At 36.7% G+C, this 22,715-nt stretch overlaps 1 protein-coding gene across 3 annotated transcripts in view; it reads left to right on the forward strand.

Moving 5' to 3' along the window:
* Positions 1-5,899: 5,899 nt before the first annotated feature.
* The window catches only part of Ids (iduronate 2-sulfatase), a 192,051-nt gene continuing 175,235 nt past the window's right edge, over positions 5,900-22,715 (forward strand). For all 3 annotated transcript variants that reach the window (XR_016548485.1, XM_090394841.1, XM_090394842.1), the window contains exon 1: positions 5,900-6,180. Coding sequence is in view for 2 of the 3 variants with exons in the window: in XM_090394841.1 (XP_090250967.1) it covers positions 6,057-6,180 (124 nt within the window). In the remaining variant the exon portion in view is untranslated. The remainder of the gene's footprint in view (positions 6,181-22,715) is intronic.

Here is a 22,715-nt window from a genome sequence, read left to right on the forward strand (position 1 = left end):
CTCCCTCCATGTAAAGATTTCTTCCTCCATGTTCCAATCGCGCCTGGGATATGATATATAAAGCAACTACTGAGATTTACACTTGATTAAAAAAAAAAAAAAAAAAATATATATATATATATACTGTATATATATATATATATATATATATTGACATTTCTAAACCAACCTTGAACTTGGAGGATTAAGGAGAAATTGGATAGCCTTACAATATTTACAATAGTGGCGGCGCAGTAGTGTAGGCTCGTTTCTAATGTGCATATCTTTAAATTGAAAAAATTATATTTTATGGCTGTGTATTTCTCAGTTAGGTGCTTCTTTCAAGTCAAGCGTGTTTATTTTGTGTCGAGTATTTTTGCATTTGACATAATTGGTTTGTAGTTGGTATCTGGTTTGGTATTTGGTTTGTATGATTATGCATCGTTGCAGCTAAGCCTAATCTCGGTATTGTGAGAGTTTGTGGCTGTTAAATCTTCTTTGTAGGTACGTATGTAAATCCTTGTGTTAGATATTTTTGGTTATTCATATAATGACGTGTTTGATGAAACATTTTGAGAATGATATGCTATAGTGATCGTGTTCTTGTTGTTAAGCCTAATACTGCCATTCTCTGAGCATATATACTGGATGTTAAATGAAATCTATTGATTATAAGTGTATAATAATGAGAGAATTATTTCACGCAACATATGTAAATTTTGTTAGGTATTGTTTAATGTTGTTTAATATGAGTATTTTATTTTAAACTTAGTTCAGAACTCAATATGATAACAAGATCAAAGACAATTTGTTTGAAAGGGCACAATCACACACAATCACACAATTATCTGTTTTTAATAAATTACTTGCTAGTGAAAGTTTGGTGGATGTAACATTATCGTGTGAAGGAATGACCCCTTAAGGCTCACAAAATAGTACTATCTGCAAGCAGCACTCTTCTGTACAGCTTATTTTTAGAGAACCCAAGTAAGTCATCCTGTTGTGATATTAAATGACATGAAGTTCAACGACTTAAGGTTGATGATCCAATATATATACCATGGTGAAATTAATATTTCCTGGGATATGTTTCCATCATTGTTAAAATCTGCAGAGTTCCTAAAAATGAAAGATTTTTTGGAAGTTGCTAATAAGTACAATGATTCTGTGGAAGGCATACAGCAGAGAGCTTTAGATTACGATTGTCACGAAGCAGGGAAACCGATCATTGTTCACTTGGTTGCTGAGGGCCAACTGTCGAAAGTGTGCATACGGGTGTATTGTCTTGTTCAGTGTCTGATGCTACAGTTGATTCTCACCTACCAGTCACAACCTTGGGTAGTGATGATAACAGTCCTTTCATCAATTCAAGTGAATGTGTGCATAACGGTGTGTTGTCGGTTTCTGATGCTGCAGTTGATTCTTGCCTTCCAGTCACGGTTTTTAGCGGTGATGACGGTCCTTTTATCAATTCAGGTGAATGTGTGCATGGCAGTGTGTTGTCAGTTTCTGATGCTACGGTTGATTCTCACCTGCCAGTCACAATCTTGGGTATGTTATCTGAGTCAGCCATTTTTTCTGTGGTTGCTGGGGATGTCAATCCAGATTACTTAACATCTTAATCATCTTATGTTTCTATAGTATCCCCTCTTGAATATGTTGTCAAGGTAGAAACGAAAGATTGTGTAGTCCATTCCACATCTTCTAATATATCAAATGTTTTGCCTGTATTAAGTGACTCGTATGATCGCAGAAGTTTTAATGTAATATATGATGATACATCTGGTTTGACTAATATCCCAAGTTTAAGTAATCATCAAGACTTCGCAGTTAGCTACCATCAGTCACATAGGAAACATACATGTTTTATACAGCCATATTCCAATGTATCTGATAGAAGCATGTGGAGTAGACTGTGTTGTGCAAGTTCTCCTGAAACAAATGAACGGACATTTTTAAATGACTGTAATATATTTTATAATTTTGATCAGACCAAATTGTATAATCTATCTTTTAGAATTCCAATATGTTCTAATGTTTTTTATGGAATAGGAAGTATGGGGGGATTAAGAATGACAAAGTATGAGAATGACAGAAGTGAATATGTGCATGGAATAAATAGTGCAGAAATAGATACACACATATTGCTGAGTGATATACTAAAGAATGTGAGAGAGGTTCAGGAACAAAAACAAGCATCAGTGGGAGTAAACGATGTCAAGTTAAAAAGAAGCAAAAAAGATGTTGTGCTGTATGGGAATTCTATAATTAAGGGTGTGAAGGATGGTAGAGTAATTAAAGCATGTTATCAAGGGTCAAAGATTAAGGATATAACTGGGGCTGTGAAATTGCAGAAAGATAGAGTGAGTGAGATTATTGCAGTTATAGGGACGAATGATCTACGTAGCGAAAGATTTTCTGTAAGACAGGATTCGAAGGATTTAATGATAGCAATGAATGCAAAGAGTGAGAGTGGTAAGATCATGAGTGTGCTACCACGATTTGATTGTAATGAAATGAACAGAAGAGCAATTATAGTAAACGGAATGGTGTCAAGATTGTGTAAAAGGTTTTGCAAAGAAATGAAACTGAATATTCATTTTATGAATGTCTGGAATGAGTTTGATAAAAGGAAGGAGTATTTTAAGGAGGGATGGTTTGCACTTAAATGGATTAGGAGCTTAGCATTTAGAACATGTATTGATAAAGGACAGAGTAAAGGGTCATAAACAGGGAAATGGGATTTGCTAGGGAGGCAGGTGATAGAGTCAGCTGTAAATAGTACTAAGGTCATTAATCGTTGTGAAATTGGGATTAGTTGTTCACAGAATGTTAACAGTATAGAGAGTAGGGTATTTCGCACACAGGGATATTATGGGAGGAAGGGAGTATTGCAGTTTATGTATACTAATGCTCGAAGTATTAGGAATAAGTGTGAAGAATTTTTGTCATTACTTAATACAACATGGCCAAAAATTATAGGAGTTAGCGAAACTTGGTTAACCAAGATTGATATAGTTCGGATTGAATGTAAGGGTTACAGTATTTTCAGGCAGGACAGAGATGACAGAATGGGGGAGGGTTTTTTTTAATGATGGATGAAACATTAAAACTAAAAAAGATAGAAGTACCTCACTGTGACAGTACGTAGAGGGCATTCATTAGAGGCTGTTTGGTGTGAGATAGAGATTAACAAGGCAAAATATGTAATTGGTTGTTGCTATAATCCAAGGGGAATAAGGGAGAATGTAGATAGCATGTATTGGCAAATTAGCACAATGAGTAAAGGTCAAGTAATTATTATGGGGGATTTCAACTTTGGGGGACATGGATTGGGGGAAGGAATGGTCACAAGGAACAAAGCAAATGGAGTTTATACAGTTGTTAAGAGATAATTACCTGAGACAGCATGTGATGGAAGGGACAAGAGATTCTAGAGTGCTAGATCTGGTCATAACATCGGAGAACATATCAATAAGTAATTTAGTTACAATGTCTCCACTTGGGGGAAAGCGATCATGTGGTCTTGACCTGGGAGATTGAAACACGTGCTGAATATTCTATTAAGAATGGGTATATGTGGAATTGCAAGGCTGGTGATTATGGCAAGCTGAAAAGTCAGCTTTCAGCTGTATTATGGCATGAGAAATTCAAGGGGAGAGATGTTGATGGTGCGTGGGAGGTTCTCAAGGAGTATTTGAAGAAAGCTGTATCAGACTGTATTCCCAGAGTCAGAAGGAGAAATCAAGTAGGAGTAAAATGGATGAATAATACTATTAAACAAGAGTTGCAGATAAAGAAAAGGTTGTGGAGGACGTACAAAGAAAAAGGTGATGACCGTTCCAATGAGCAATATAAGGTACAGGCAAAGAGAGTAACTTGTATGGTAAGGAAAGCCAAAGCTAATTATGAGAGGAAGCCAGCTGATGAATCCAAAAGAAACCCTAAAGAGTTCTTTCGCTATGTGGCTAGTAAAAGGAAGAATATCCATGGAGAGATTCCTTTAAAAAGTGTTGATGGTAGGGAAATTACTGAAGCTAATCAAATAGTTGAGTTGCTTAGTGATCATTTCGCAAAAGTGTACCATCTTCGTAGTGATAGTGCAGTGTCAGATGTGCCATTGACTGATGAGAGTATAGAGATAGATGAAATTGAGGTGCTTAATATATTAAAGAACCTTAATGCTAACACTGCCATTGGGTTTGATGGCATATCGGCCCATGTGTTACGAGAATGTGCAAGAGAATTAGCAACTCCTCTGACCAGAATGTTTAATTTAAGCCTCAGTTCTGGTAAAGTGCCAATAGAGTTGAAAGAGGGGAAAATAGTTCCATTGCACAAGGGAGGCTCTAAGACTGAGGTTGCAAATTATAGACCAATCAATATATCTGGAGTGGTGGTTAAGATTTTGGAGAAAAAATTGATAAAAATTAGAATTCAGGACTGGGTGGACAGCAATATGATACTTTATAAGGGGCAACATGGTTTTGTGAAGGGTAGGTCTTGCCTAAGTAATTTGCTTACGTTCTATAATAAAGTAACAGTGGAGTTGGATAAAGGAAATCCTTACTCAGTAATACTGCTTGACTTTGCAAAGGCTTTTGACACGATTCCACATGGAACTCTGTTACATAAATTAGAGCAAATGGGTTTGGATCCGAAGATGGTGATTTGGATTAAAGGATGGCTGGTGGACAGATATCAAAGAGTGGTTTACGGAGGAGCTGAGTCCAGGAAAAGGCAAGTGACTAGTGGTGTACCTTAGGGCTCAGTTCTTGGTCCTCTATTGTTTAATTTGTACATCAATGATATTGGAAATACCGTGAATGGAAATATCCACATGTTTGCTGATGATGCAAAATTGGGAAGAGCGATAATCAATTCAAATGATGTGGATATTTTACACAATCTTAAGACCAGTTCAGCATGTGAGAGAACGAGGGGCCATCCCTGGAGATTGTGTAAGAGTGTGGTTAACAAGGGTGTTAGGACTAGATTTTTTTTACTTGGAAGGTTGTGAATGGGTGGAATGCTTTGCCAGAGGTGGTTGTGAATGCTTCAACTGTGAATGAATTTAAGGAGAGGTATGACAGGTATTGTGTAAATAATGGTCAGTGTGTCAATGTCGGGTCTCCCGCGATTAGTCTTTTGACTCCTTGGAGACACCGTTAAAATAATAATAATAATAATAATAATAATAATATTAATTTATAATTAGGTATAGTTTCTGGGAAAATTCCCATGCTACTTCTCTTAAACACTATTATTATAATTACGGCTATTATAGCCTGTTTTTGTTTAGGAGTGTCCCTTATTTTAAATACATTGGCTATTATTACTCAAAAAAGGGGTATATATATTTTAGGGCATTGTGGGTGAGTATAGGAGGCAACTGTAGCAGAATAATTGCTTCCTATTATAGCAGAGGTGCCCCAGTTTCTCCATAAGTAAACCCTTGCCCTTCTCTCCTCTCCCCCCCTTTCCCAATATGCGCCCCTAAACAGAATAGTATATATATATTATTAGCACAAAACCCCGGTTTCCAAATTATTTTCCTAAGTCAACCCCCCCCCCCCCTCACGCTTCCTTCCTCCCCCTTGTTATAAACAACCTTCAGTAGGATCATGAAATCGGAAGACATCCTAGTATTCAACAAGGTATGTACAAAATTTTTCCACCTCTTTTATTCTGCTATAATTTCCTCCTATACTCACCCATAATGCCCTAAAATATATATACCCCTTTTTTGAGTAACAATAGCCAATGTATTTAAAATAAGGGACACACACGCTCCTAAACAAAAACAGGCTATAATAGCCGTAATTATAATAATTAATTTTAGATGCCCTGCTGCGAGTCTTAGCGTTTCTGTTTTTTCACTGCCCTGGTTTTCGGTCTTATGGGATGTTTACGTTCGTATCAGCACGTGTTAGTTTGATTGTTGATAGATACGTTGTTATCAGGGGCATACGTTTGCGCGGGGCGTGTTTCAGAATGAGTCTCAGGGATCTGATGAATCCAACCTCAGGTCTTAAATTCTTCCGATATTTCCAGACGCAGGCATTTTCTCATTTAAGATGATTTTAACAGCCAAGGAGCTTTATCGGAGAAATCTTGCAGTATGTGTTGTCATAGTTGTCGGAGTAATAGCAACTTTAGCAGTAACATTTGTTTTGTTGACATTCATTGAAGAAGAATTCCGTAAGTTTGTATAACAATTTCCAAGTTTATGAAAAGTTTTTAGGAATTAAACAATTTTGATATCTGCTTAGTTTAACACATTACCGCGATTTTTGTTTAAAAATTAATATGCATCTATACTTTATGTTAATTGCATAAACTGGTAATAATGAATGTTTTAGTAGGTGACAAAATTGAGTAATTAGTTGAATAGGAGGAATTTTTTTTTGTTGTTGTTGTTGTTTAGGTATTATTATTGATGCCAATTAGTTTATAGTTATATGAGTATTTACTTTTACAACAGATATTGCTACAAGTAGTTAAATTTGTTATGCTTTTTCTCTATTATTATTTTATGCCACTGTGGGGTTTCAGAGACCACTGGCCATCAGCATTGTACCATGCATTTTTGTGTTAATTACAAGTATTCTGTAACTAGTATGTAGGAGAACAAATCCTCCTATGTCAGTAATTAGACTAGACTGCATGACATATCTAAAGTCGAAAAGATTACATCCTTATAAAGACTCAACATATAATGACAAGAATAAAACTGAGGTCTTTCCATCCAGCAACTGTCTGTTGTCATTGCGATTAAAATTAGCCATCGTATTCCTGTGGAGATCATATTCCTTTAGGCCTTCAAATACACATCAAATTTTTTTATTTCTTCTAACTGCTTGGCCACTCACCAAGTGACCATGACTGGGCTACTTGTATATAGAATCTGGGCTGATTGTAAATTATATAGAGGCTGATGACTTCACAATTGAGCTACTTGTATATAGAATCTGAGCTGATTGTAAATTATATAGAGGCTGTGATAGGTCTCAGGACCTCTTGTGTCTGAGGCTGATATTATTATTATTATTATTATGACACCTCCAGGGAGTCCAAAGACTCATCGAGGGAGAGTGTGCCGACAGCATCGAACGATTGGTCCCCTTCCAACTACTAACCGCGCTCAAACTTACTTAACTGAGCCATTAGTAGCAGAGGCTCTACCAATCGACCAACCTTCTAAATTCTAATAGATAAGTTAGAATTTATATATTTCTGCTTATATTTCGCTGAATTTCAAATCGGCATCGTCAGAGCACAACACAGCTAGTATATGCAACAGTGAGTAAGTGAAATGTTTGTTTCACAATGAAGTGACCATGACTGGGCTACTTGTATATAGAATCTGGGCTGATTGTAAATTATATAGAGGCTGATGACTTCACAATTGAGCTACTTGTATATAGAATCTGAGCTGATTGTAAATTATATAGAGGCTGATGACTTCACAATTGAGCTACTTGTATATAGAATCTGAGCTGATTGTAAATTATATAGAGGCTGATGACTTCACAAGTTATTGGCCTCTATATAATTTAATATATAATTTCTTTTACTCAAACAGTTAATCTCTGACACAGGAATCATTCAACTATTTTGTTAAATTTTACTAATGTTATTATTTCTTTTACTTAAAGCTTAGCAAAAGAACTGGCAAGCATATTGTTTAATGACCAAGTTGATTTCATCTAATTTTTGCTTTCCTTTTTAGATCTCATCATCAGTTTCCTGCTTTTGATTAAGTGGAATGAAAAACATTGCACCTGTCATTTCAGAAGCCTTTATAATGGTCTCGTATATTCTGAACCCATGTCTTTCCGATTGAGTAAATTTCATGCAATGCTCTTTTTTTGTACAATGCCACAAACAGTTCTTGGCTGCTTTCCAGAGATCCTTCCATTTGGTAATGTTATAGTACCAAATGGAAGTATCATGTTATACTAAATAACATGAGATTGTCATAAAATCTTTCAAAGAAAACCTGACATAGTCATATATTAATGAGGGGTGAAAAATGCATGTGAAGACATACTAAAATTCTTTTGGAAATTTTCTATACTCTAAAATAGAGTAGATCATATTATTCTTTCCATAGTAAGTGGAAAACCAGAGGAGTGGGGGAAGGAGGAAGGATCTTTGACAAGTGCAAAAACCAAGTGAAAAATCTTTCAACAAAATAAAAATGATATATAGTAACTGATATGCAGATTGACAAGGCAGGAAAGAGGCAGAGGATTTAGGGATAAATAGTAGCAGTACATTTCCTTCTCCTGTGAAGAGCAGTGAGAAGAAAATATATAGGCAAATAAGAAAAGGGTGATTTTAATTACAGACAGAATATTAGAAAGATGGGTAGCATCTGGGAGCAAACAGAATGAATTTAATGATAAATTCTTTGGAGGATATTTGAGGGGGTGGGGGGGCTGAGAAGTTCTGATAATCACCATGAAGGAATTGAGGAAGAACCATGTAACTTACACATTATTTTACATATTCCCCACAAAGTGTTATACACTTGTTGCATGCTGATGCATCATTTGCAATCCTCTGAGATAAAAAATCGCATCAGAAAATATATTTTTTGTTCTAGGTGTTTATCAGAACTTCTCAGCTCCTCCTCATAGTTGAGATATTAAATGAGCAATTTATAAACTTATTTCATCCTTGTGAACATGGCAACATACAGAATGTGAATGCAATAGGTAGGGAGGAGCATATGAGAGAATTAAACTTCTAAGCTTGATGATATATTGTGTTTTGAAGGAATGTTCCAGAGAGTTAACAGTAGCTTTGACATATCCGTTTAACATGAGTTTCACACTAGACCAAGTTCCCAAGGAAGGAAAATAGGGCAAAATTGTTCCACTTCATAAGGGGAGGTGATAACAGTGAGACATTGGAGTCGTGATTAAAGTGCTATCGAGGACCAAGATTCAGAATTGGGTTCATAAAGGAAGATGTGTTTTTAGCAATCTACTTACTTATTACAACAAAGTGGGAGATTTTGCAGAAACCTTTGAAAGATTGCAGCAAGACCAGTTGGTAATTAAATTGGAATGGATGGGCCTGGATTGGAGATTGGTATCAACAATTTGTGAATGGATGGAAAGTGATATTTAGTGGCATGTGAGCCAGTTGTTAAACCAACAATGGTTATGTAGATTGGCATGTACTTCAATCCACAATAGCAAGCAATATTTTTTTATTTTTTATTTTTTTTTTACCAAGCCAGTTGTTAATAATTATCAGCAGGTGATATCCCAGAAGAGGAAAAGTCACTAGTAGTGTCCCTGAAGGGTATGCTTAACTTGTATTCTAATGATATTAGTAAGGGTTTGAATGATGATCTGCAGCTGTTTGCTGATGATGCAATTGGAAAGAAGTATGAGGTGTAAATTAGATGTTGTGGCTTTGCAAGAGGACTTCAATAGACTGGATAAATGGGGTGACCAGTTCGATGCTGCAAAGACTGGATGCAGAGTATGCAGTTAGTAGAGATATCACACAGGAGGCGTAGGGAATAAGGAATCTGAGTTGATTGTGAAGAGAGCATAGTGAATTATGGCAATGATGCTGAGGACACTGACATGTAGAAGTAAGGATGTTATGACTTCATTATATAAGGTTTTCATAAGGCTGCATATGGATTTGGTCACCTGTTTTCAAAAAGGATAAAGAGATATTGGAATGACTGAAGTTTTTGGTCTCTGGAATGTTGGAAATAGGAAGACAGATTCAAGGAGGAAAGACATGACTGAGATGTATAAGATGGTAAGGGGTTATTACCAGTTTAATGTTGATGAGGTTTCTCTGTATGATTTCTTCTGTAATCACATTAACGGTATTTCTGCATTTGTGCAGATTCAACATTGATTTCGCATTCTACACTCTCGAGTAGTGAGAACACGTCTGTAGCTCCAGTGGCTTTCATTATTACAAGTTGTCCAGAATACCACACAATCTTACTTAGTAATCCCACCATAACAGCTGTGTTTCTTCTCCTATGCTCCTGCAATTAACAGACAATAACGCACTGGCATCAGAGCCATAAAACACACAAGCAGTTTCTGTGTTTTCTATTGATTTGTCCCATGACCAGTGGCATATCACAAATTTTGTTTTATGTAAAACAGTTTCATTCTCATGTTGATTAATTTTAACGGTATAGATGAAAACACAGACTGATAAGAAAATAACTATTTATTAACTTATTGTTGATATTTCGCTGGTATTCTATCCAGCATCTTCAGAGCACAAAAACAGTTTGTCACAGTATGCAAGACAACAACAATCCAGTATAACAATGGGACTAGTTTGAACAATTGTAATGTACAACTAAAGTCCTAATTAGGTGCCATTTATGTTGGGAAAAAAAAACAACAAAAAAAAACAGAAAAACAGAGAAAGAAAGCAGGTATTAATTTGGTCTTAAGATAACTGTCTCTTAAATCTTTGGCAAATTTATACAGCCATACTTGTTTAAGTTTGGAGTATTTTCAAGGCTTCTGTTGATTCCAGGAACAACCTCTCTGACTTATAAAAGCTTCTGTGCAGCACTTTTATTTTTTCCAATTGATCCTGTGTGCAGGGGTATCTAAAGCATGTGACCTGACTTGCCATAGCAGTAGTGCAGGATGTATCTATTATTATTATTATTATTATTTTTTTTTTTTGAAGATGCTAGAATACCAGCAAAATATGCAATAAGTTAATAGTTATTTTCTTATCAGTCTGTGTTCTCATCTATACTGTTAAAATTAATCAACATGCACGATGAACTTATGAGCCTTCCCACACATTTGAGAATTTCATTCTCAATCTCATCATCTTAAAAAAAAAACTTGCCTCACTTCTATGTTCTCACCAATGTATACAAATAAAACCATCAGCTCTAAACAAATCTGATTTGGTATCATTCTTCTGAATTCCTATTAATTCCTATAAAGAACAACACACTGAATGTTTCCTTTTATTTTTTGATAAAAGGATATCAAAATTTCACGTAGCTTCAACCTGTGATGGCAAATCTTTTAGTTTGGTCTGTCAAAAAATGTAACTTGACTCTGCTGGCTTGACTCCATAACAGGGCTAGAATGTTAAAGAAATAAAAACTTTTCATTACAAATTACGAATTTCACAAAAAATGAGAGATTGTTGAACTGGCACGAAATAATTCAACTCGCTTCTTATTCTCACAAATGCAAAAGCTGAACTGAACTCAAACAGGAAGAATGGTTGTTGTCAGGTGTTGATTAACGCTGGGTGTCACCCAAAACATTGTGGTGTGCTGCCATTGACACACACGTGTCACTGGTTTAGACAAGGAAGGTCTGTTGGTCACAGCAGTAGTATTATCCCAACCTCCAAACTTGGGGTCTTTATACTCGCCCTCAGTTGGCATCTGCACAACAGCATGCAAGTAGCCTATTCTTGAGATAAAGGATGCTATCATCTTAGTCCTAAATTAATCAAGGTCATTAACAGTTAATGCTCTCACTAATTAAACAACATGGATTCTGTCAATCTTACGATCCACAGCAGATCTTGTCATCATCATCCTTATTATGACTGGGTAGCCAGTTTCTTCTCATGTAATAGTAATTTGTCTTTTTCTAATAGTAATGCAAGCAGGTCCCCACAGCTTTGTTCTTTTACCTTTACCTGGTTATTAATGCTCTTCTCTCACTGACCTGAAACCTATTCATCATTTTACTGATGATGGTACACCAGATTTCTCATTTCACAAACATTCTACAACTAATTTCTTAAGTAAAAACTGATTTCCATGTCATTATTTAGTGCAACTAAAATAATCTTGACTACTTTGCAAAAAAAAAAAAAAAAAAAAAAACCTCACCTCACCAGCCTTTGTCAAAGATAACACAAAAATGACTTCTACAATTTAGCTTTCCTAGCACAAACTCTTTTCATGTTTTCTAACCCAGTGTCCTTCCTTTCAATACAATATACAATTTCTCATCAGACTGTACCCAACTATGTAATATTGTTCTCGCACTTCAAATGATGCATTAAAATATTCTGAAAAAGCTTTGTTGTTCATAACAGAGTAATTCAACTAATTATGATCCCTCTATTTCAGACTCACTGCATTTTTTTATAAAGATTGTTGTGTGTGTAGGTATTTTCTTGGGTGCTGTTCTAAACATTTTATTATTATAACAGACCTCCATGAAGTCCTCTCATGGACTCCTCATGGTGGTCTCTCTCTTTCTACTCTCTCTCTCTGAGCAATATATATCAATCACACTGAACCTTAAACTCATTCACAATACATTCCACTCAATATAATAGAGAAATTACTCTTCACCACCTCTATAGGGATGATCTTTCATTCTCACTTTCCATTATATGTGTAGTCTCTTCTGTATTAATCTAGTAAACTCCCTTACTAACTTAAACATTTCTGTCATATCGCCTCTTTTCTGTCTATCTTATAAACTTTGGAATGTTGATTATGGAGAGAAATTGAAATTTCCTAGTCCCAAGTCACTCATCTCTGGATCCTCTCCAGAGTTTCTACATGGCATTGGAACTTAGGTGAGCACAATGGTCTATATGTTGCCTGATCAATGCTTTATATAGTGGCACATCCACTTCCTTATCGTAGAAGCAGGTACTGTTTAGCCTTTGCAGCAGTTGTAATGTCTTTTGAACTTCAGGCCAGTGTCAACTATCCTACCAGATCTGAAATCTTGTCCACCTCCCAAAGCACATTCCTGCCAATATGCTTATACCTATGCACTTATTAAAACTTGTCCAAAGCTAAAAGCCATATGAAAGCCATATATCACATCAGCGCTGAAGATGTAAACAATTAAATATCCCCTGTCAAATGACATGCAATATCATACACATCTCTAGGTCTGTCTTAAGCTAATATTTAAGTTGTACCATATGGTTTATCATGTGGCACCCTGTCAAATGTCTTTGCAAAATGTAATGGCAATATGCCTTGCAGTCATTATTTTAGTACAATAGCCAAACCAGATTACTGAAACAATAATGCTGCAATAATAATGAAACAACAAATCCATGCTGACTCTTGCAGATAACATTACCCCTACCTGCCCAATTTATGCAGTGACACTGTCTTTTACTCCTTGGTCACCTTTCCTATAGACAGACTTTCAGTGAGCAGGCTGCTCAATGCTCAGTTATTTACCACATTCTCTTGAAATGTGATGAAATTCCATCCAGTCCCATAGCCTTATTAACTTCTAGAGTATTCAAAACCTTAAACTCTCCCCATCCCTCTAATAATCAATTCCATTATGTCATCTTCAATGACCACTTGATTTCCTTTTCCATTTAACAGTGTCATTCTTCTACAATCATATGTCCTCCTATTGACCACATCACAAAAGAAGTCATTGCATAACCAGTCTCTTATATTCCAGCTTTGAGTCTTATGTTCTTCATCTCTTTCTATACTAGGTTTATTTCTAGGTTGAAATTCCTCCAATTTTAGTTTTTTTTCTTGCTGACAAAGTTAAAAAAGCAAAAACAAACTGGTGTTGATTGGCTTTCCCAATCAATTAGTAATACTAAAAGAAACAGCCATTTCATTTTGGCAATGCAAAATTACATAGGCAAAGTAGCTATTAAATCCAACGTTATTTCAAAGCCGAATCTATGAAACTATGAAAGGCTCGTAAGTTGATCTGAGAGCTTACGAGAATACAATCCTCAGCATCCCCGAGTTGCCTTAGTGTGGACTACTTAAAAGATGTAGATGTGCCTAAGCATCACATGACACACGAAATTTGTTGCAGCATTCGGTTTTCTGACCATCTACCTAAAGACTCATTGTGAGATGCCTTATTAATTAATATGTCTTTGGCAACATGTAATAGAGGGAACAAGAGATTCAAGAGTTTCGGATTTGGTCATAGCATCAGAAGAGCTGATAATAACTGAGATGACATCCCCCCCCCTCAGTTGGAGAGAGTGACCATGTGGTTTTGATGTGGAAAATGAATAGATATGCAGGAGTATCAAAGAAAAAAGGAACGTATGTGGAATTATAAGGTGGGTGATTATAATAGTCTTAGATATCAACCTGGGGCAGTTCCATGGAGAGTGGAATTGGAAGGCCGGGATATCACTAGTGCTTGGGAAATTGTAAAGGAATTTTTTGTTAGCAGCAATATTAAGCTGTATTCTACGAGTGAAGAAGAGGATAGAGTAAAGTAGATGACAAACAACATTGAACAGGAACTGCAGTTAAAAAAGAGGTTATGGAAGAGATATAAGGAGAGGGTTGGAGAGCAGATGCATGAAGAATATAAGATTCAGGCTAAGAGAGTGACCAGTATGGTAAGGAAGGCGAAATTGGAATGAGAGAAGAGATTGGCACTAATATCCAAAGAAAATCCTAGGGAATTTTTTAGCTATGTGGCCAGTAGGAGGAGAAATGATTGTAGAAGAATGACATTGGAATAAAAAAGGGAATAGAGTGACTGATGCATAGGACATAGTGGAATCGTTCAATGAACATCTTATTGGAACATTTCATCCTGTAGAAGTAAGTTTTAATACTAGAGGGCTAGGGCAGGTTTGAGGTTTAGAGGCACAAGAGGAGAGTGTGTTCCAAATACTGAATACTCTGGATGTCAGTAAAGCTGTGGGACTGGATGAATAATGTGCTAAAGAACCGACAGCTCCGTTGACCTGACTTTTCAATGAAAGTCTGGCTATGGGAAAGATACCCAAGGAATAGAAGAAAGGTAAGATAGTGCCATTGCATATGGGCAGTAGCAGACTGGATGTGTCTAATTATAGGCTAGTTTGTGTTTCATCAGTAGTTGTTGTTAAGATCTTGGAGAAATTAGTGAGGGACCATATACAACATTGGGCAGATGAGGGTAATGTTATCTGTGAGAGTCAACATGGATTTGTTAAGAGGCACTCTTGCTTTAGTAATATGATTGCCTTTTATAATAAAGTGACAGGAGCAGTTTATGAGGGAAAGGCATATACTTCTATTTTTTTGGATTTTGCAAAGGCATTTGGCATTCAAGATTGGTTGTCTGATAGGTATCAGAGAGTTATGTATGGTGGGGGTGATATCAAGGAGGCAGAAGGTTACCAGTGGGATCTCGCAGGGCTCAGTACTGGGATCTGTATTGTTTAACCTTTATATCAATGACATTGTCAATGAATTGCAAGGGGATATTCAGTTGTTTGCAGATGATGTGAAGCTGGGAAGGATTATTTTTGTAATAGTGGATGTGGCAGCCCTGCAAGAGGATTTGAATAAACTAGACAGATGGGCAAATGAATGGGGGTTTCAGTTTAATGCAGCAAATAAAATCTTGAAGTTTGGGATACATCGATGGGAGGCTGCATACTCGATTGGAGGAGCTGTACTGGAGGAAATAGGAGAGACAAGAGATCTGGGGGGTGATGATTGATAGAAAACTGAAATTCAGGGAACATATTGCAAAGGTGGTGAAGGTAACCCAAAGGATTGTTGCAATGCTGAGAAGGATGCTAACAGTTTCACCTTTTTTTTTTTTGTTTGTTTTTTGAGGTACTCGGTAAGAATTACACAATATCCATATCCCAAAAGATAATGGCAAGACCCTTCTCTGGTGACTTTTGGGTTTGCAACTTCTTTGGCTGTGGAGAACCTTTGTGTCTACACTCTATTGTCTGTTGTTTAGTCTCGGGTCATAGTGATGAAACCACGTTTCATCAACAGTCACAATATGAGCCAAATATTGCGCATGATTTCTCAGAATGATTCAAAATCCCTTGAGATGACAGCACACGTTCTCGCATTTGGTTGGCATTCAAACATTTGGGAACGCACTTCTCTGCATCCAGATGTTGGTGGATAATGACCCCAACTCATTCACTGGATATCCTCAGAGTCTTTGTGATGTTTTTGGCTGGTATTTGTCTATCATCAAAGATGGCATGCACTGCATTAATGTTTTCAGGTGTGATTGCTGTAGAAGGTCTTCCTGACCTGGGGGCATCCGTTGTCTCAGGATGCCCAGTTTTAAACTTGACCACCCATCTGACAACTGTAGAATGTGCTGAGGCACAGTCCCTTAAATTCTCACACAAAGTTTGGTGAATCTCAGATGCAGACTTTTCTTGCAGCACAAAATAACTTGATGACAGCATGCACCTCTGTGTCTTCAAATTTCTTCAAAAGTTCTGACATATCTTCTTATATATCTTAAAAGAAAAAGAACAAATTATTATAATTTCATGAAACATGGGGGTTAAAGGGTTTTAAGATATGTTCTTTCTTGGTTATATCAGTTGCTTTAATATCAATTTTTGTTCTAGGTGTTTATCAGAACCTTATAGTCCCCTTCATAGAACAGTACTAAGATCAAAACTAGAGTGGAGCAGTACATGATTAAAGAAAGGATGTCTCATCAAAAATTATTTTAAGCCTTTTCTTTATAAAAAGAAAAATGTATATATGTAACCTGTATGTATGTAAAAAGGAAGGGGGATGACCTCAGATCAAGGGAAATCAGTTGGATTTGAAGAAGGTTCTGAGATGAATAAAGAGAAAAAGGATTGGCTCAAAAAAAAGTATGGAGTTATTACAGATCAAGGAATGAGCTGTTATGTTTGTATACAAATGCTAGAAGTCAGTGGCATCGCATGCCCATTTTGGTTGGGTGTGCTGTCATGTGGGTTATGCAACCTGCACTACAAAATTCACGTCAATTTGACCATATGATTGCATTTTTATCGATGTATGAAAGTGTTGAGAGTACATAGCGAATCAGCACTCATCTTAATTGGTCCAGTGCAAGCAATTGTAGGATAACTTTGAATACTTTATCAATTAATTGTAACTAAATCTGCGTAGAGTGGGGGAACAATCTGTTTGTTTTGGGATTTATTAGAAAACAATAATAAAGGAGAATGCTCTATTTGGTTGGTATATTTGAATTACTCAAAGGTGAAAATATATGAACCATCATTTATAAGACATGTGAGAATGAGAAATGAAAGGAAAGAATAAGTGTGAGTAAAAATACTTTCATTAATGGCAAACAAATTATTAATAATCAACATTTGTGATATGTGTGTCCTATAAGTTGCTGGGCAGAGGGAATAGCATGTGATCCTATAAAGTCTGGACATGAATAAGTGAATTTATGATGGCAAAATTAGAAGAACAAGGAGAAGAAAAGAGATTTGTTTCAAAGTATAAACACCTAACTGGAATATAAACAGCCACTAATACATTTAGTAGTTCAGTTAAAAACTATTAGGGAAAGGCTAATCCATTGAACTAATAATGTTGATCAGCCTGCCACTGGTTAGAACCAACACTGAGAAGTTCTTCTCGGTGATGGGGTGAGCCTGTCATCGAGTGGAACAACAGTATGAGGACCTCTGTAAGAAAAGGGTATATGTGGAACTACGGGGGGGGGATGATTATGAAGAGCTCAGGAGACAACTGAGTGTAGCATGGAATGAGGAGTTGCTGGAAAAGAGATCAATGCAGCTTGGGGGATTTTCAAAACTATCCAGTAGATGCAATGTCTAAATGTATTCCAAGGGTGAGAAGGTTAAATAAGGTAGGTGTGAAATGGATGAATAAAGAGATTAAGCATGCAACAGAGAAAAAGGGCATTATGGAGGCAGCATAAGAGAAGTGGGAATAACCAATTCCACGAAGACTATAAAGACCAGGCAAGGTGGGTGACGGTTGGTGAGGGTAGCTAAAGAGAGGTATGAACAGCAGTTAGCTAATGAAGCCAAAAAGAATCCTAGGGAATTCTTTCGATATGTAGCCAGAAAAAGAAAGAATGACATTGATTGGAGAAAATAGTATAAAGACAGCTGTTGCAGAATGTGTGGTGGAGATACTTAATGAGCAGTTCATAAAGGTTTTTCAATCTTGTGAATGTGACTTCATGGAGAGATTGAGAGCAGCTGATAATGAGGAAGAGAGACTGACTGTAAGTGAGCAAGAGGTGTATGGGGGAGTTGAGCAAACTAGATGTAGATAATGCTGTGGGATTTGATAATATATCACTACTTATTCTAAAGGAATGTGCCAGGGAGTTGCCGCCGGCCTTGACATATTTTTTTAATACGAGTCTTGCACTGGGTCAAGTTCATAAGGAGTGGAAGGAGGGCAAGATTGTGCCACTTCATAAAGGAGTTGATAGAGCTTCAAACTATAGGTCTATCTGTGTGCCAGGTATTGTAGTTGTATGGTGGAGTTGAGCAAACTAGATGTAAATAATGATATATGCACGTAAACACAAGAAAGATATTTAATTAACCAAATATTTTGGTCTGGAAATAGCAGACCATCCTCAGTGGTATTACAAGAACAGTTTAAAAAAAAAAAAAATACTAGCTAGAATACTAACAATTAATCGTTAAAAATAACTGTTCTTGTAATACCACTGAGGATGGTCTGCTATTTCCAGACCGAAATATATGGTTAATTAAATATCTTTCTTGTGTTTACGTGCATATATCATTCAGTCTTATGTCACAAGTATCCCTAAAACAGCAAATACTAGATGCAAATAATGCTGTGGGACTTGATAACATATCACCACTTATTCTGAATGAATGTGCCAAGGAGTTGCCGCCGGCCTTGACATATTTTTTTAATACGAGTCTTGCACTGGGTCAAGTTCATAAGGAGTGGAAGGAGGGCAAGATTGTGCCACTTCATAAAGGAGGTAATAGAACTTCAAACTATAGGCCTATCTGTGTGCCAGGTATTGTAGTTAAGTTGTTGGAAAAGCTTGTGAGAACTAGGATCTAGAATTGGGTTGACAACAATGGTATTATCTTTCATGGACAGCATGGATTTATTAAAGGGAGGTCATGTTTTAGTCAATATTGCTAAAGGATATGTCTCGATAATAGATTTCACAAAGCCTTTTGATAGATTACCGCATGATAAGTTGATAGTCGAACTAGAATAGATGGGGTTGAATATTAGATTGGTGCATTGGATTGGAGACTGGCTATCTGATAGGTATCAACAAGTTGTGTATGGGAGAAGCGATATCCAGGAAAAGAAAAGTTACTAGTGGTGTGCCTCAGGGGTCTGTTTTAGGGCCATTGCTGTCAACTTGTGTATTAATGATATTGGTGAAGATTTTGATGGAGATATTCAGTTGTTTGCAGATGATGCAACGTTTGGATGAACCATGAAGAGTAGAGAAGATGTTGTGGCCTTACAAGAAGACTTGAATAAATTGAGTGATTGGGCACAGGAATGGGGATGTGAGTTCACTGTTGCAAAATGTAAGGTTTTAAAATTTGGAAAAAAAAAAAAATGGGATGTAGAATTTATGCTTGGTGAGGATATATTGTTTGGGATATATCGATTGGAGGAGCTGTACTGGAGGAAGTAGTGGAGACGAGATCTGGGGGTGATGATTGATAGAAAACTGAAATTCAGGGAACATATTGCAATGCTGAGAAGGATGCTGACCTGCAGAGATAAGAGTTATCATTCCATTGTATAAGACCCTGATCAGACCACATTTAGACTATAGTTCTCAAATTTGGTTCCTCAGGATTTGAGGGATAAATTAACTGTGGAAAGGGTACAGAGGAGATAACAAAGATGGTTTCAGGATTGTACAATGTTAGTTATGAGGATCAGCTGAGGGAATGTGAACTGCAGAGTTTGGTGGATGGAAGAAGGAGAGGTGATATGATTGAGACTTTTAAACTGTTGAGAGGTAGTTGCGGGATTGACAATGGGGAGTTCTTTCTCGCCTTCCTGATGTTCTGTCATCACTCCTTTCCACTGTTCTTGTGAAACTGTGGGAAGGAGCAATGACAAGGGGGCCATCCCTGGAAGTTGCAAAAGGAAGCTGTGAGCAAGAGGGTGAGGAGTGGAGAGTGGTTGAACCGTGGAAATGCATTGCTATAGAGTGGTGAGAGCAAGAACGTTGTGAGTTCAAGGAATTGTATGATAGATTTTGTGTTTCCTATTTCGTATGCTGATAGAATCAGCACTAGATTATTTTTTTTTAAAACTCTTCTTCACCTCTTTACCATCCTTACAGCTTGAGTCATATGTCAGTCTTCAAGATCAAAAAAGACACTTTCACCACATGCACGTTACTTTCTTGTTTTGTATCTTTTTTATATTAAATCCACCCATGAAAGGTTGTAAGTGTATCATACATTTATCACCATGAGAAGGCTAAGAATGAGATAACATGGAACTTTTTTTTTCTCCCTCCAGGCCTCTGGTATGCAGAGTGGTAGTGGTTTCTTATTAGGCAGTGATGATTGTGAAAGTCTTCAGGTGGTAGAGAAACATCCATTCTGCAGCGTGCTTGATGGAGAGCAAATGTGCCAACCAGGCCAGCAAATAGTACTACATTCAGCATAAGCTGGTTATCTCTTTTATATGCCTTTCCTTTTCTCATTCAATTTCATTCGTGTGGCCTCCCATTTAATGGCGCTAACACTACGACTGTTTTCTCATATGCTGTTGTGACACATAATTGGAACTACTAAATTCTGTCATGTTTGAAGTGTTTGTTGCATTTTTGCCAAAAACTTCAAAGATAATTAATGCATATAAACAGCATTTCTTTTTATGCAGAAGAAGGAATCCAATTCTTTAAAAAAAAAAAAAAAATGCAAATTCATACAAAAACGGTTTGTCAGATGGTCATTTGTAGACTTGAAGAATAAATTGAGTGATTGGGCACGGGAATGGGGATGTGAGTTCAATGTTGCAAAATGTAAGGTTTTAAAATTTGGAAAACAAAAATGGGATGTAGAATTTATGCTTGGTGAGGATATATTGTCAGAGGTGGAGGAAATAAGAAATCTGGGGGTGATAGTGGATAAGGATCTGAAATTTAGGGGACACATAACCAAAATTGTGAAGACAACACAAAGGCTTTTGAGAATGATGCAGAGGACACTGACTTATAGAAGTAGGGAGATTCTTGTTTCATTGCGTAAGGCTTTGATTAGGCCACACATGGACTATTGTGCCCAGATTTGGTCACTTGGTTTTCAGAAGGATGAAGAGATGTTGGAAAGGGTTCAGAGGCGACTGACTAAGGTAGTTTCTAACCTCTGGAATGTCGAGTATGAGGAAAGATTGAGAAGATGCAACTTGTAGAGTCTGGTAGGCAGGAAGAAGAGGGGGGGGGAAGATGTGATAGAGACCTAAGTTATTAAGTGGGTGTTATAGGATCAATGCCAGGGTTTTACAGAAAATAGTGAGAGATCAGGGGAGAACCAGAGGTCATCCCTGGAAACTGTATAAAGAGGGTGTGAGTAGGGAAGTGAGAGGCAGGTCTTTTTCTTGCAGAGTTGTGAATGATTGGAATGCCTTGCCTGAGAGTGTGGTGTCTGCAGAGAATTTGAGTGTGTTTAAAGCACAGTATGATGAGCTGTTTGTATGATAAAAGGTCCTCCTAGATGAGTCTTTGACTCCATGAGGGGTCTTGGGTAATAATAATAAAACACTGAGTTGGACGGTCCTTCGGTCACTTGTAGGGAGTGATCTGGGGGACCCCTACCCCTAATTTTTAGAGAGGTCTTTACTTAAACAGCACTTCAATAAAGATAGAAACTGGTCTGGGTAGTGACCTTTCCCTTAATGCATAACATTATACATGCCTGCAAGGATATGTGGTTTGCATTATGGGATACTAAGGCAAGTGATGAGAACTTGTACCACTTTGCCATGAGTTGCCCCAGTCCTCAAAATACTTCAGGTGCAAACTTTGTTTGCTTACACTTGGATAAAGGATTAAACCAAATATATAATGTATGCTTCTTCTTTTATACGGAAACCCAAATATCATCAAATCAATGTTCCTTGTCATTCCTAAGCTGTTTCATAGTGTCATGCACTTTTTTTACAACAGTACAATGTATCATAGGATGAAGTTTGCAGTATATTATTCAAGACATCAGTAAAACCAAATAAAACAGAAAAAATTTCTAGCCACAAAATTGTTTGAAAATCTTGCAAGAAATGCAAAAAACAACAAGCTTTGATCCACATTCCATTTCCCAGAATCTCCACTATGTGTTCAAAAAATTCAATGAATTGATGTCCGTGACGTTTTATTGTGCTTGTTAAACAGGAAGTAAAGTTCCATCTAGTTGGTGCGACAAAGGGTAATTTTTTAGCAACAAAATCTTGCAAAGCATTTATTCTTCTCAATGATTTAGAAAAATATGCTGCCAATTCACTCATAGCTTGGAAAAATAATCTACATTCCTTGATGTTCAAGAGGTTTTGCTTCAGAACTAAATTAAAAATGTGGACATAGCAATGTGTAAATGTTGCTGAAGGATATGTCTCGATAACTTTCTTCTGTAAGCCATTAATACGGCCACTCATTACACAGGCACCATCATAAGTTTGGCCTACTAACTTGTCCTTGATATTAAATTCTTCAACTCTGTTTGCAACATGTTTAAAAAGACCGCTCAATGTTCTATCATCACTTATGTCTGTAAATCCGATGAACCTTTCATGTATATTTGTCCATTACAGACAAAACTGAAAAAAATTGATAGCTGCAATTTTCACATAACATCCAGAATAATGCTCACAAATGTAGCTGCAGGAGTTTCTTTTTTTTATAGCATCTTTAATCACATCAGATATAGTGCTAATAATATTATTTTGTACTGTGGAAGAAGTTCTTTGAAATGCAGTCGAATCCTTTAAATGACTGTCTAAAAAA

The sequence above is a fragment of the Typopeltis vanoorti genome, chromosome 6, assembly GCF_054136105.1.
Source record: "Typopeltis vanoorti isolate ZY-2024b chromosome 6, IOZ_Tvanoo_1.0, whole genome shotgun sequence".
In the NCBI taxonomy this organism is placed as follows: domain Eukaryota; kingdom Metazoa; phylum Arthropoda; class Arachnida; order Uropygi; family Thelyphonidae; genus Typopeltis; species Typopeltis vanoorti.